Consider the following 16014-nt stretch of genomic DNA (forward strand, 5'->3'; position numbering starts at 1 on the left):
CATGAGAGATACAAATAAGAAATGTTTTCACTTTGCTTTATTTCATTTTATTTTACAACAGTAGTATCACTCCGGTTGTTCAGTAATATTTTAGCATGGACTCTTACCACTCCCTGTGCTGGATGGACAGGCTGAGATGAATAAAGTATGCTTAGGTTTTCAAACAGTACATAGTTCAGTGGATAAACAAGCATGTGAACAAAATTGAGCATTGCTCCTGGGAAATAGTACAGATATTCAAAACAAACAGCCTTGCTCAGTTTTAGATTAATTTGAAATAAAATAGCACTAATTGAACTTGAATAAGGGAATATAATGTCTTTAAGATAGTGTGCAAATTAATTTTTTACATATTAAAATTATAAAATTTTTAACATACTTGAGTGCAATGCATTATGTGCTCTAAGGGAAAGAAGTGCAGCATTTTAGAAGATATTGAAGTGTAAGATTTACTGCCTTACTTACGGAAGACTCAAGTAAGTCTTTAACAGAAATTTCTAGGCATGTCCTTAGGTGATGAAAAGGAGAAAGGCAACATTGAATAAAGAAAACAAGGCAAAATAAATGCAAATATAGGAAAGTGGGGCCTATTGGCAGAGTTACCTCATTCACTATTGTGTGTATTTTGTTTTGATCTGGTTTTGCTTCCACATCTGGAAAGTGGCAGGAAATGAAGTTGAGTAGAATTAGGTTGTGGCCAGATGGTAAAAAACTTTACGTGCTAATTGTGAAGGATTTGGGGTTTTAGCTACACACAAGGGGAGTTATATTTATGTTACAGAATGGTAATTATGTTGAATTGTCACAGTCCAACCCAGTGCTGATTGTATTTTAAAGTGCACACACACCAGCTGGGGATCGTGTTAGATTATAGATTGTGGCTCAGTCAGTATGAACTGGGATCTGAGATTCCCTATGGAGAAGAAGCTTCTGAGTGACATCGGTGGTATTGCACTGAGGACCAATTTGTAAGTAGTAATGGTTCGTGTGCACCTGGAAACTACATAAAATAGAAAATTCTAGGCTCTACATCATGTATTAAATCAGAATTTCCAAGGGTGGAGCTAAAACCAAATGACAAACATACAACAGAAAAGCACACAGACGCACAGGCTCTTCCTCAGGTGTTTCTGATAGACCCTAAACCCAATGCCTGACCTTGTAGAGTTGTGCAGACCACGGAGCACACCAGGCTGGTGATAGTGAGGAATGAGAGAGAACAGATTCGAGAGACATTTAAAGGAAGAGAGAGTTGGATCCTGCCCCCCAGTTTTACTGAAAGTTAATTGACATGCCATGCATCACTAAGTTTAAGACCAACAGCCTGATGGCTTGATTTATAGATGTGAAATGATTCAGGTTCAGCTAACACTGTCTCTTCATATAGAAACAGTAAAGGGAAAGGAAAAAAAGAAAGGAAGAGTACAAGGGAAAAAATTCCCCATGTGTTGAGAACTCTTAGGACACACTCTTTCAACAACTTCCCTGCGTATCATAGAGGAGTTAGCTGTAGTCACCATGGTGCACATTACATCGTTAGTACTTATTTATCTTAGAACGGAAAGTCTGTGCTTACAGACCACCTTCCTTCAGTTCCCTGTCCCTGATTTCTCTCCTCTAGTAACCACAAGTCTGACCTCTTTCTCTATGAATTTGGTGTCTGAAAGGCTAGGATCATTTCAATAATGAGAAAAAGGCTACTTATGATTTGAGTATAGCAGTGAAGGGGAGAGAGATATGAAATGAGGCTATCAGAGTGTGGAACATGCTGACGAATTCAGATTTTATTCTAATTTCAAAGTGGGTTTTTTACATTTATTTATTTTAATTGTTGTTCAAGTACAGTTTTCTGTCAGCCTGTTCTGTACAGGGACCAGAGGGGAGTGGAGAGGGAATTTCAGGTAAAAAGGGGAAGGACTCAGAAGAACAAGTATAAAGGACACATGGACAAAAACTAACAGGGGTAGAAATGGGAGGGAGGTGGGGAGAACTTGGTGGGGTGGGCTGGGATGGGAGTAAAAGACAGAAAACTGTATTTCTTTCCCCCAAATGTATTTATTTAATTATTATTCAAGTACAGTTTTCTGTCTTTTGCTCCCATCCCAGCCCACCCCGCAGTATTTCCCACCTCCCTCCCATTTCCACCCCCCTTAGTTTTTGTCCATGTGTCCTTTATACTAGTTTCTGTAAACCCTTCCCCTTTTCCCCTAAAATTACCTCCCCTCTCCCCTCTGGTCCCTGTCAGCCTGCTCTCTATTTCAGTGTCTTTGGTTATATTTTTCTTGTTTGTTTGTACAGTAACTTAAGAGATAAACAGGAGAAAATAAATTTTAATGTTACTTGGTTTTATTTTTTCATTTGTTATTATTATTTATTTTTTAGAATGCATATTATTAGTCTGTGTCTGTAGCCTAACCAGAAGGGGCCAGTAGAAAGAGAAGTATTAATGTGGCTGATTAGTTGCTCTCAGACACAACTGAGACATTTATTTTCTTAACTTGGAATGGAAGATTGAAAAGCTTCAGTGTTAATTGAAAAAGCATGGACGTGGAGAAGAATTACAGTAAAAAGTTTAACTTTGTCCTCTTGGTAAACTTAGGGGAGATGATTTATTAAAAATTAATTTTGATAAAATGTTCACAGCCATCAGATTTTCTGATTTTTAGGACAGAATATTTCTGCCTTGAAGATTCTAAAAGTTCTGAATTTTTGAACACTATAGCAACTTCCAAAACCTAGAACTAACTTAGACTAATGTGATACATTGACATGAAAAATTAATAATAAAAAGTGAGTAATCAAAGGATGTACATAATTTTTCAAAGAAGATACAATTCTAAAATATGTTTGCAGTGAAAAAAATAAGAAAGTTTTTTTTTCTCATTCTTTTTGTGTAATCAGCTTATAAGGACCTTCTACCAGGAAGACTTCTCGAGAGTTGATACAATTCCTAAGTGCATGCGCCTTAGTTCTTTAACTCCCTGGATGTGGAGGCCGAGGGCAGGAAAGTGGTAGCTTTAAAATTACACAAATCCTTGTACCAAGATAAATCAGGGCCTAATATTGTATCTGCCTGTCTGTTGGAATTTTAAGTGAATACAGTTCTGCTCTGTGTCAGACACTAGTAGACTAATTAAATTGTCAGTTTTTAAATCTCTGCAAGTGATAAACTGGCCGTTTTAAATGCCACTGTTAAATGTTGTATCAAACTGCAAAGGGCTCATGGTCTCCTGATAGAATTTTAAAATGCTGGAGGTTTCATTTTATTTATATTCTTGTAAATTATGAAAGTCCTTCTTGAATATCTGCTATTTGGTCTGCCTGCTACCTTAAATTATAAACATTACTTCAATCTTTGTTATGACAGCAGTTATCTCTGTTAAAATGTTATGTAGGTTCTATTTTGAAATACTTTTTACTGATGAAATAAATTTCAACTTCACATTTTCCACTCTATTATCTCTTCTCCTGAAATTCTTTTTTACATCAGTGACCCTTGTTTCACTGAAGTAGAGAATCTTAACATCTTTTACATTTTCCTTTTTCACGGTAGCTCTAATTGATCCCAACGGTGACTCTTATTTTGAATTTTTTATCACATATATTCCTCCCTTTCCATATGCTTTGCCACCAGCCATCCCAGGCACTCATTACTATGTATCCTAAAGTGCTTGAAGTGCTTGCCCCTTTAATTCAATCTGTTAAATCATCTTCTGACTAATCTTTACTAACATGTCAATTTCATCAGGTTAATTTCTATGTATAAAAAGTCAAACAAAAAATGTTTAAGTCCAGACATTTTACTGTGGCTTTTAAGAGCCACCAACATTATTAAAATTATCTATCTAATGATAATGTATTACATGAGATATTTTAAATGAAGTGAATCTCATCTGTATTAAACTACTGATTAATCTCAGGATGGTTCTTGAACATTCTTGTCCCTCGACCTAGGATGTCTTCCTTTTTTTTTGTTCTTTCATGAGAATATCTATCCCACCTTTTAAAAAAAGTTTTTATTTCCTTCTGTACAGCCACCTTGATCACAAATCTCATAATGGCCTTGATTGACATATATTATTTTGTTTTATCATGAGACTTCTTAGGTATTGTTGTTATCGTTCCAAATACTGTAAGCTCCTTAATGTTAGAAACTATGGCTTCTAATTTTTGTACACCATAACATTTAAAAGAATGATTTGAAAAATGCATATAATCAATAAATAGTGATTTTGATAAAAGTTTTCAATTTACCCAATTCTACTTGTGAGATTGGCAGAGCATGCATTTTTAAAATAGTTCAAAGAGGACATATATTTGTCATGGCTTCATGTTTCAGTCCGTGTATTTGAAACATTTTCTTGCCCTCATTAAGAATCTCTTGGAACATACTAGCATTTGACTATCTAACCCCAACTAATAAAAAACATAATTTGTTGATTGATTTATAAGGAGTGCCAACATTTAATCAATAGGGTTGCTTATGTAAAAGGAATTTATGAAACACTATACCCTTCACAGTTTTCTTCAAAGTCATTATATCTATTCCAATACATAAGAAAGAGTAAAATATCAAAATCATATTTTTCGGCATCGGTAATTGCCACTGATGCTGAAATTAGAATTTCAACCCCAAATTCTAAGTTGAGATTTGAATTAGAAGTGCTTAATACCATTTTTCTACATGAAATAAAGGGCCCATGTGAATATCTACTTTCATTTCTTTGTGCCTGAATTGAAACACCAGAAATGACAAAAAGATTAACTGGCCAGATATCAAATATATCATTTCTCTCCAGTTTTACCTGAACCCTGCTTTTGGTCTTAGGAAATTATTATTTCCTTTTTGCAGCACCATTATTTTTATTATAATCATCATCATTTAAAAACCGAAGCAGCAGATGGCATTTTAAACTGAGGCATGACGGTGCAACCACAAAAAGCAGATTTCCGGCCTTTTCAGAATTGTCTTATAAAAAGGAGGGAAGGGAGGAGGGAAGAAGGAGAGGGATGGCATTTTTTAAGCATCTCATTTGCACAAGCAGTTTAATAAATGCCTAGGAGCTGAACATCACGGCAGGCCATCTGCTCAGGGAATTCCCCCACAGAGCACCCCAAGCCATTTGGAACCAGGCAGCAGGGCAATCCCAGCGCACTCATTCCTGCCATCGCTGCCTCCCTACCTGATGAACGTGAGGATCAGTCACATCTGGTTTTGTTCTCTTTTTTAAAACCTTTTTTTCTTTTCCTTTATTTTGGTACGATTTCACACTTAAAAAAATGATTGAGGTGACATTGGTTTCAAAACCATACTGGTTTCAAGTGTACAGCTCAGTAAAACATCACAGGCACATTGCATCATGCACGCATCACCCCTAGAAAAGTCTCTTTTCAACCCCCTTTTTACCCATCCCTTTGCCTACCTTCACTTACCCCAACCCCTTTTTCTCTGGCTATCACCACAATGCTTTCTGTGTGTGTATATATCTCTATATATACATACACATATATGTTTTTTGGATTTTTTCCTTACTCTCTTTACCTTCTGAAATTTGGGTCAAAGATAAGTCAGTTGGACATGGCCAGGGATCAACAATGATCTCAAGAAATTCTGGATTTTAAATAACTAAGCTAATGATTGAGGTTTGGCCTTAAATTTTAGTTCTCTGGGTTTTTCCTAATATTTAATGTATCTGTAGAGATCAATTGGAGAAAATCTAGACTTCGCTAACTATATTAAACTAAAGAATTAGGCATATTCTTTATATACTTCTAATACATAAAATAGAACAATGCCATCAAAATTTCTAGGACACATATGTTCCTGATTTATGGGTGAATTGATAGTTTGTACTGAGCAAAAAAATAACCAAGTACTTTAATATAAATCAACTAATTAAATTTAAGCTAAATTTCATTTTGTTACAATAATATATTTATTACATCTATCAGCAAAACAGTATAAAATTGTTCAGAACTGCATTTGATTTTTAAAGTGCTATGTCTTCTAAGTTCTGTTTTTTCTATAAACTCTCCCTTAGAAAGCAAAAGAAATAAGCTCCAAAGGTTAAATATGGGAATTATTTAAATAACAATTGACAGCTATTTCTCAAACTCTCTAATACCTTTAAATTCAGTTTAAGGCAATGAAGTCATGCTGAAATTTTATTTTGTTAACATGGGCAATGTTCTATACCTGTAAGCTCTGGGTATGTGTTTGTCATTATTTTTCCATGTGTATCTATATTGTCAATTTAGGAGAAACAGATGTGAGACTGATCAACCTTCCCTTGTAGGAAGTTACATTAAATAGGATGGAGAACTGAATATAATTATCAACAACCTATGTTTCACTTGTTTAGTGAAAATGCACCAGATCAAAGATATTTATTTGTTGATGTCATGAATGGGAGTCTCAAAGAATGTTTTGCAAAGTTATCGATATCTTAATTTTGCTTTGAAGATAGAATGTAACTTTCCATATGGAGATATAACAAAGGGAGATGAAGGCAAGGGAATGGTTTGAGCAAATACAGTGATGGGAAAGCGTGGCGAGTCAGTGGAGAAGGGGTGGGAGTAATTCAGTGTTGTCTATAGCTGCAGAAGCGTTGGGAAGGAGTAATCGGAAATAAATTTGGAAAGGTAAGTTTCTTTTAATTAAAATTTGTATAATAACTGTTGAAATAGCCAAAGCTAAGCCACTTTGAATACTTTTGAGTAGGCAAGTAAAATGAAACAGTTTTAGAAACTTACACATTCTCAACTTCTGTAACTCCTGTAATTTGCATCTATTGAGCCAATTATACATCAACGTGTTCACCTAAGGAATTAGTTACTTCTCAAAATAAAAAGTCCTCTTCTGTGAATTTTTGCTGAAGCTGATATTATTTATAGTTTTTAAATACTCTCTTGTTTCTTGGTTCTATTAGTTTTCTTCCTTTTCTTTCTGACTTTTATGATTTTTTGAAGAGGTCTTCTCTGAAATATTAGACTTACCCAAACACTTGAACTCCTATAAGGTGCCAAGCACCAAGTACTATGGAATGGTGAATAAAAAAAGAACCCACAACTAAGATGAAAGAAGAATGCCATGTAGCCCTGCCTCAGTTTCCTAGACAGGTTTCCTGCAACAAACGAAATTTATCAATTAGGGGATATGATGGAGAATACAAGGAGATAGAGTTTAAAGAGCTTAAACCTGTTTGACAAGTCTTTCTTGATGACATTTTCTTCCTTTCTAACTTTTTTATTCCACCTTTTATTTCTTGAAATATTTTCAACATAGTTGGTTACATTCTTAGTCTAACCCCATTTTTTGCAGGTTCATGTTCCTACTTCTTCTCTTGGTTGTTTCACCTGACTCATTTCATAGTGCCTTCATTTACTATCTATTTTTATAATGTCAGAATGTGCCTTTAGGTTAAAAGAGCTTCATTTACTAAAATCTTGGGCAGTCTGGGCTGATCATGTAGACCGTCTAAAGGAGACATACATTCGTTTCTGTCACTTAGCTGTGAACTCTACATGTGTCACTGTTTTTTAGTGTAACTTTTCAGGTTGAGAATTCCCAAAGATCGTGTGTTTATAGTTAAACTCTCAAACCTGCAATTTGGCGGAACTGGGGTTAATCTACTAACGGAGAAACATTTTCCCTCTACACAGGCCAGGCCAGACAATTGTCCTTGTCATCACCCTTTTACCACTGGGCTGATTTATTCAGATCCTTCTTATAGTATGGATGACATTTTTTCTGGTCCAGTGCTACTTGGCATTCTGTAGTACCACCTTTTCTAGATGAACTTGGATTGTGCTTCTGTGTAGTCTGTGCATCTTTTGATTGCTGGGATCCACAAATTCCCAGTGGTGACTTACACTCTAGCTTTTAGATTTTTTTCTTCTTTGTTTTTTTTTCCCATTGTAGCACCATTACTTTACTGGAAGGCAGATATGCAATTTCCGAAAACGCAGTGGTGTGACAGGATGTTAGGGTGGTCACCCTCTCTTGTCTGTCGTAATATTAGGAATGTGTCTTTCAGTTTGTATTAAAACAATTTCAGTTATCTTCTGACATTCTAGAATCTTCATCTATTTTATTGCAATTTGAGAACAAATTTATTGAACTACTCAGTTATTTTAATGCCATTGTCTTGGTGGTTTCATTTAACTTATTTATTTTGTCAACATCAATGTCCTTTCACCTTTCCCCATTCACTGCTCCTTGTCCATTCATTCACCTTTCTCTATTCGGTAGTAAAATATAGTTAATTTGCATTTTGCTATTGTAATAGCAATGTAGAATATATTCTTTTAAACAACTTTTCAAATGGGAGGCAAAAATTTTCTCTAGCTTTTGCCTAATCAGGTAGCACATATAAACCCAGCATGTAAGTATGGAATGGGTAGCTGTTTGAGTATGAATTTGCTCATTTACTTGACAAACAAATGGCAAAATATTAGCTTGTATGAGTCATGTGTTTAGTATGGTTGTGAAGTACATAATAAAATGTACCATTTTGTTGTTAGACCATATTTAATAAAACTTGTCATTTTTCTTTATAGGTAATATAAAGTTTGGGGGAAATAACTGCTGCTTAGATCATGTGACTTATAGATTATGTAGCAAAATTTTAGAATTCATGTTTAAAACAATAATTAATTGTTACTCACATATTTTTTTCAGCTCTTCTTCAAGTGACAATTTCACTTAGCAAAGTAGAGCTTAGTGTGGGGGAATCTAAATTCTTCACATGTACAGGTATGTATTATAAATATTTTCAGATAACTTGTTTTATGCTTTGATTATTTAACTTAGTACATTGGCAAGTACACGTTGTGCAAAATTCAATTATTGAAAAACAAAAATTTATATTATCATTAGTTTTACAATTATTAGAAACTAAGTCAATTTTGCATGTTAAACAATATGGATTTTATTTCTATTCATTTTAAGTTACTAATTTTGACTCTCAAACTAGCTCATTTATTTTGAAAATAACTTATTATGAAATATAATGTATATCCAATAATTTAAATCAGTTCTAATGTTATCCCTGTCTAAATGGTAACATTAGGATGAATGCCAATATTATAACTAATTTTTGTAAATATGTGATGAATAACTAGTTATGGTACCTTGCACCATAGTTATACCTGCTGAAAATTTTAGGCCAAGAAAAATCAAATTTATCCTTATGAAAAGAGATTTAAAATTCTAGATAATTATTTAATCAGGAAAAATTGCAAGTTTTTGTGACTATTAATCAAAAGTATCAGATATCATAATGCCTATGGGGAATTATATAGATCTCTTTCAGTTTAATCATGCACATGCTGAATTTTTTAAAAGGTATTTAAATATTTAAACATAAAATTCTAATTCGATGTACTATAGAACTGAAAATGACCACATTCTACTTCTGTTTAGCTTCATCATAACTCATTTTATTCATAAAACATTTATACTTAGTTTCAAAAATATTCATCTGTTTCTATTTCTGTTTATAATTAAGCAATTAATAACTGATTTAAATAGGCATTTTGACATAAATGTATTACAAAAGTTGTCTTGAGGATAGCATGGTTATTTAATATTATTAAAATTATTTATTCTTTGTTTTTTTTTAGTTATTCAGTTACGGTTGTCCCATTTTCCACCACTACTTTTCCCTGCCCTACCTACCCCTACCTCTTATATTCAATACTCCCCTCATTGGCTTTGCGCAGGGGTCCATTACACATGTTCCTTGACGACCCTTCCCCTTCTTTCCCTTGTTCCCCTTCTTTCTCCCCTCTGGTCACTGTCAGTTGGTTCTGTATTTCCATGTCTCTGACTCTATTTTGCTTGCTTGTTTGTTTTGTTGATTAGGTCCCACTTATAGATGAGATCATGTAGTATCTGTCTTTCACCACCTATAAATCACATTCATAGTACACACTGTGTACTATAGTATAACTACACTATAATATACTATATTATAACTACATATACTACATAAACTACGTATTATGTTATATTTTATATTATCACATCTTATGAAAAACTAATAGAAGCCATGGTTCTTTATATGTTTACCTTCTTAAAAAAAGATTTTATTTTCAGAGAGAAGGAAAGGGAGGGAGAAAGAGAAGGAAAGAAACATCGATGTGTGAGAGATGCATTGATTAGTTGCCTCTTACACACCCTCAACTGGGGACCTGGCCCACAACCCAGTCATGTGCCCTAACTGAAAATCGAACCAGTGACCTTTTGGTTCACAGGCCAGTGCTCAGTCCACTGAGCCACACCAGCCAGGGCTATATTTCCTTTTTAAAGGTCTGAATTGAGGTGTGTTGATATATATTTTTGTATATTGACAAATGTCATAATGGAGAGCAAGGGAGAGATTGGTTCAACATCATTTATTTTGTCAACAGAGCTTTGGCATAAAAATATAGGTCATTGTTTCTAAATGTCACCTGTATTTCATATATATGAATGAATAGTTTTATTACATAATCACAGAATAATGAAATAGTTTAACATAAATGTTGAAAATACATTTAAGTAGTATTTTTTCTTGGATTTGCCTATTATAATATATAAATTATATAATGTAATTGCCTCTGAATCTTTCCCATAATCAAATTAGGATATAATTTAAAACTATGAATTAACATAATTTAGTGGTACTGAGTTTTATTCTTAATAAGCAAAATAATTATTTTTTTAAATTTTTATATAAGGATGTATAACTGAGAGCTACACTTATTGTGGAAGTGTCTTTATTTATGATAGATATAAAAGTAAAACAAGAGGTGGGAAACCAGTATAAATCAGAAAGCTTGATTTTTTTCTACTGAAATAGTGACTATGTTGACATCACTCTAAAGTCTCCTTGCACCCTCAGCCACAGACCTAAAACACAATAAACAAATATATCTTAAATTTAAGATAGTTGATCCTCAGAGTACTAAGTAAGAGTATATCATGTGTAGCAAAGTATTTTCCTGCATTTTCAAAAACATGAAAAATGTCATGCCCTGTCTGGTGTGGCTCAGTGGATGCAGTGCCAGCCTGTGAGCTGAAGACTCTCCACTTCAATTCCCAGTCAGGGCACATGCCTGGGTGGCAGGCCGGGTCCACATTAGGGGGCACTCAAGAGGCAACCACACACTGATGTTTCTCTCCATCTCTTTCTCCTCCTCTTCCCTGCCTCTGTAAATAAGTAAGTAAGTAAATAAATAAATAAATAAAATCATTTAAACAATTAAAAGTTCAGTTGTATTGATTAACTTCTCCAATAGGCAATTCATCAATAAAATATTAGGAAAAGCTTTATTGTCAATTATTATTTATTAGATATGCCAGAAAGAGTGTTATGACCAGTCTATGAAAGTCCAAAGTAAACTCTCCATAATAAACACATTTTATACCATGCCATTAAGAATGAAAACATGCAAAATATTTCACAGAATATCACATATACTTTACTGTATAAAATGAGATTTTTGTATTGTTCAAATTTTAAGTAATGCTCATTTACCTTATTTTGGGGGGACTTCTCTATGGAGGAGGATTTTTAGAAATACCTCCTCTAAATGGGTTATCCTATAACCACTATGTTATTGTGGATTTGTTTAGAAAAACAGAAAATAACTGAGATCCATTTAACATTTAAACGTTCTTTCATACTTTGCAACGGATCTCATAACTGAGATCCATTTAACATTTAAACTTTCTTTCATACTTTGCTCTAGCGTATCTAATTTGATGTAGAAAAGATACTAATTTGTTTCTAAAGCGATTTGTTGGGACAAATAAGAAGGAACAATTTCCTTCACAGAGGTCCTACAGATGTTAGCTAACTTTATGTATTTCCTCGAGATACCTTTGAGTTAGTCGCATGTGCTGCTTGCACAAATTACCTCTCAAGTAATTAGGTGAAATACAACCTTTCAGGGTCCAAAAGAAAACACAGTAAGTTTCGGCTTTTACAAAGATGTGAATAATCTACATTCTGAGTTGGAAAACTTAAATATGTGTTACCCTGTAATGGTTTCTTTGTAATTGCCTAGCAGTATAAGTATCATTTGAATGCATTCTAATTATCATATGACTAGTTAACGGTTTTAGACCAAAGTGATGAAAGTAATGATTTCAGTTGGGGAAAGAGATTAGGGCCTCATATTAAAAATGACCATTGGCCTTATCTACACAAATATAACAACCTGGGATGTTATTTCAAAATTTACTATTATAAAAGCCAAAGTTTGTTTTCTATAAGATTTACCTTTTTATAAGTTCGGCTTTATCAGGGAGAGAAGTTCTCACTCCTGACCCTCACAAAGAGAACTGAACAGGAGAAATCACGTTAGTAGTAATGTTTTTATTCACACGTACATATCAAATAAAATTCGTATCTGATTCAATGGCCAAGGCAGTTCCATAATTTAGTGTGGTGATAATCCGTAGTTTACTATGGTAAAAATTCAACTACCATAGCTTACATGTCAGACCAGATGTTTGATAATTAGATTCCTATGGGACCTTTGGGCTTCGCTTACTCAAATGGGATCGAATCCTCAACGTAGGATAAATAAGGTGAGCGTCTGTTCTGACATTATTGTTCACTTTCAATTTTGTAAGATTTTCAGATCTCTCGTCTTTTCCTATTTAGTACATTCTTCTAAACTGTTAAAATTGTTACATAAGAAGTAAATGGCAATGTGGAAACAAGCCCTTGAAACATGTTTTCAATCCTTTTCTTTTCCATGACCATTGCCAGCCATTGGAGAGCCTGAGAGTATAGACTGGTATAATCCTCAAGGAGAGAAGATAATTTCAACACAGAGGGTCGTGGTACAAAAGGAGAGCGTCAGGTCAAGACTAACCATCTACAATGCAAATATAGAAGATGCAGGGATATATCGCTGCCAAGCAACAGACGCCAAAGGACAGACGCAAGAAGCGACGGTCGTCCTGGAAATTTACCGTAAGTCATGCATTACTAGTTCATTGAGACAGTAGTTCTACTACTTTTATAGTATAATAGTTAAAACTACAGACACAATATAATGTGGTTGATAGAAACTAACCCTCCTTAAGAACTATGAGCTGGGCAGTGTTCTAAGACCTTTACAGATAGCAGCTCGTATCTCTTTTGCCATAGTTCATCTCTAAAATAAAAGAACATGGAATAGTTGGTCATAAGCATATAAATGGAGCCAATTATGTTGATTGAATACTGTAGATGGGCATGTTTCCATTTTCTCAGGCCATTAAAAATCTGCTGGGTAAATAGAAAATAATAATTCCTTTAGTGGCATGAAATATGTGGAGTAGTTTTTGCTCTAAAATAAAAGATAATGATTAGAACACATGGGATTGCTTATGTGATAGCAGTGACCAGTCTAGGACGGGAATTGGGGAAGGGTTAGTGAACAGGAGCGTAAAGAGAGGGGAAGATGAAAACTTGTCTAGTGGAGCATGATATCTCTCCAGCTTTTTCACCACCAGGCCTTTCATTAGTAAGCATTTCCACACTTACACTTCATTTTCTGCTTTGAGATCCTTGGATTCCTACCACTCTTTCCCCTTCTCATGAGGATCATTAAGAATCATTACCTTACTTAAGGACCCTATTGACTATCTGAGTTTGAAACCAGGTTATACTGGTTAATTCTGTGGTCTTAAGCAAATTGCCTAATCTATCTTTAGTTTTTTCATCTATAAAATGAGTATAATATTACCACCTCCTTCATATGTAGAGTTTTTTTGAGGACTACATTAATTAATATTGCACAAAGCACTTAGAATAATGCCTCATAATTAATATGTAGTAGGTAGCAGTGAGAAATTATAAACTTTTTGTAATACTAGCTTATAAGGCATTTCTTATAACTTTTATTTTTAATTCTAGGAAAAGGGATGTTTCAAAAAGCCAAGGTATTCCCCCAGTATGACTTCCTCTTTGGTGACCAGGGGAATTGGTTGCCACATGATTGCCCTCATTTCCCAAGTTTGCCTTATCCCGTTAGTTCCTAAGCTCCTCAAGGAAACATACTTTCCCTTTTTGTGTGACTCTCTGCTGAAACTGTTTCACACATACCCAACAATTCGATTGAAACAGTCATTTCCTATTTGGAAATATTTTTTTCTTACTTTAAATGATGGCCACGATGTTTGGCCAAATGATGGCCAAGAACATGCCTCATGCTTTATTTGTGAAGGTAAGGAATTTTTTTTTTTCTGGGCAAGAATGCTGGGTTAGTTTTGTGAACATTTGTCTCACCAGACATTGGGCATCTACTAATGGAAGTTCTAGAAACTCAGTAACGATTAAAACAGGAACTATCACTGGCCACTTGGTGCTGCTATTTTAGTGAGTAGAGACAAACAGTAAGTAACTTTGAAAAAATACAGGGACACTAGCTATCCGTGCTATAGAATCCCATAGTAAAAAGATTAGGGATTAGACAGTAAAGAGATTAAGAAGAGCAGAGAGAGGGGAAAGTCAGAGTAAGAAAGGAGGAGGCTATTTTATCTTTGGAGATGGGGCAGAAATATGAAGAAATTTAAGGAGCGTGAATGCCCAGGTGTGACAATAAACTGGACTGTTGAAGGAAGTGCAAAGACGACAATTTGCTTGGAGCACAGACCACAGGGAGAGAGGAGACACTGGGATCAGAATTGTGAAGCAGACTTCCATTCATACAGGACTTGGGATGGGATTGTAAGGACTTCAGTTTTCTTCTCAGTGATGTGGGAAGTATGCCGGGTAGATGAATTACATTTGGTTCAAGTTTTTTAAGGATCCAGATTTAACTATTTTATTATAGCATCTGTCAATACAAATTCTGGAACAGGTTATTAGGAGAAATAAGTGATAATACAATTATGGCTTGTTTTACTTTCCTAATACAGAAAAACTCACTTTCAGAGAAGTGGTATCGCCTCAAGAATTCAAACAAGGAGAGGACGCAGAAGTGGTCTGCCGAGTCAGCAGCTCACCTGCACCCGTTGTCAGCTGGCTGTATCACAATGAGGAAGTCACTGCTATTTCCGACAGTTAGTATTTTGGTAACTCCCTAAGTTATATATGTTCTAATAATATTGCAATTTTTAAAGCCTGAATCTACCTGATCACATATAAAATTGGAAGTTTTGACCCTAAGCATGGATTGACTATTTTGAGAACCGCAAAGCTGTAGATTAGGGGTTGGTACACTATGGACTTTGCGAAAAATTCAGCCCCTTGCTGTTTTGGGGAAATGTTGTGAGAATACAGACAAGCCCACGTGTTACATACTGTATATGGCTGTTTGAGGGGGCAGCGTCGGGCAGCTGTGACACATAGTTTGGCCTGCTCAGTTTACAATCCTTGTCATCTGGTGATTTACAGAAAAAGGTCGCCAGCCTCCTGCTCTATTCAGGAAAAAAATCACGAACAGTACAAGGATACTGAGTAAATGAAGCAGTTAATTCTGATGCATTCAGCTTCTACATACCATTCAAGATGAGTCCATGGGCTCACTGTATGGAAATGTAAAGTAATATCTGTGTGGATTCTGTTTATTCTGGCACTGTTCTTTCAAAGACACCTACATGTTCTAAATATTATGGTAAGATGCATATGGATAATAGGAAGAAAAGTACATTCATTCAAATTGTCTTTCTGATTTTGATTCAGACTGAGCTAAAAACCCAGAATAATATGACATCTGATATTGAAAGCATAATTTGCTTACATTATGCTACTTTACCATTGTGCATTGGGAGCACTTTCTATTTAGAATATTTTTCAATGCACCTGCCTTTCAGAGAGCTACAAAATAATTGAATCTTTTACAAATACTTTTCATCTTGGATGATTCCATTTTGCCTTTCCAAGAGATAAAACTTTTACTGCATAAAAGAGAGAAAGCAGATATCTGTTTTTGAATATAAGCACGGAACGTATCCTAATTATATGTATTAGTCATTTTTAAAGAAATTTGATAATTTCAGGGCTTAATATTTTCAAAGCTTGTCAGTTA

The 16014-nt window shown here is 34.7% G+C and overlaps 1 protein-coding gene across 1 annotated transcript in view; it reads left to right on the forward strand.

Annotated features, from left to right (window-relative positions):
* Window positions 1-16014, forward strand: part of NCAM2 (neural cell adhesion molecule 2) — a 237798-nt gene that overhangs the window by 37723 nt on the left and 184061 nt on the right. Inside the window, exons 2-5 of the mRNA XM_037064838.1 lie at window positions 7922-7982; window positions 8681-8755; window positions 12765-12971; window positions 14903-15046. Coding sequence (XP_036920733.1) covers window positions 7922-7982; window positions 8681-8755; window positions 12765-12971; window positions 14903-15046 — 487 coding nt within the window. The remainder of the gene's footprint in view (window positions 1-7921; window positions 7983-8680; window positions 8756-12764; window positions 12972-14902; window positions 15047-16014) is intronic.

The sequence above is a fragment of the Sturnira hondurensis genome, unplaced genomic scaffold (genome assembly GCF_014824575.4).
Source record: "Sturnira hondurensis isolate 20B ecotype Veracruz unplaced genomic scaffold, ASM1482457v3 Scaffold0015596, whole genome shotgun sequence".
In the NCBI taxonomy this organism is placed as follows: Eukaryota; Metazoa; Chordata; class Mammalia; order Chiroptera; family Phyllostomidae; genus Sturnira; species Sturnira hondurensis.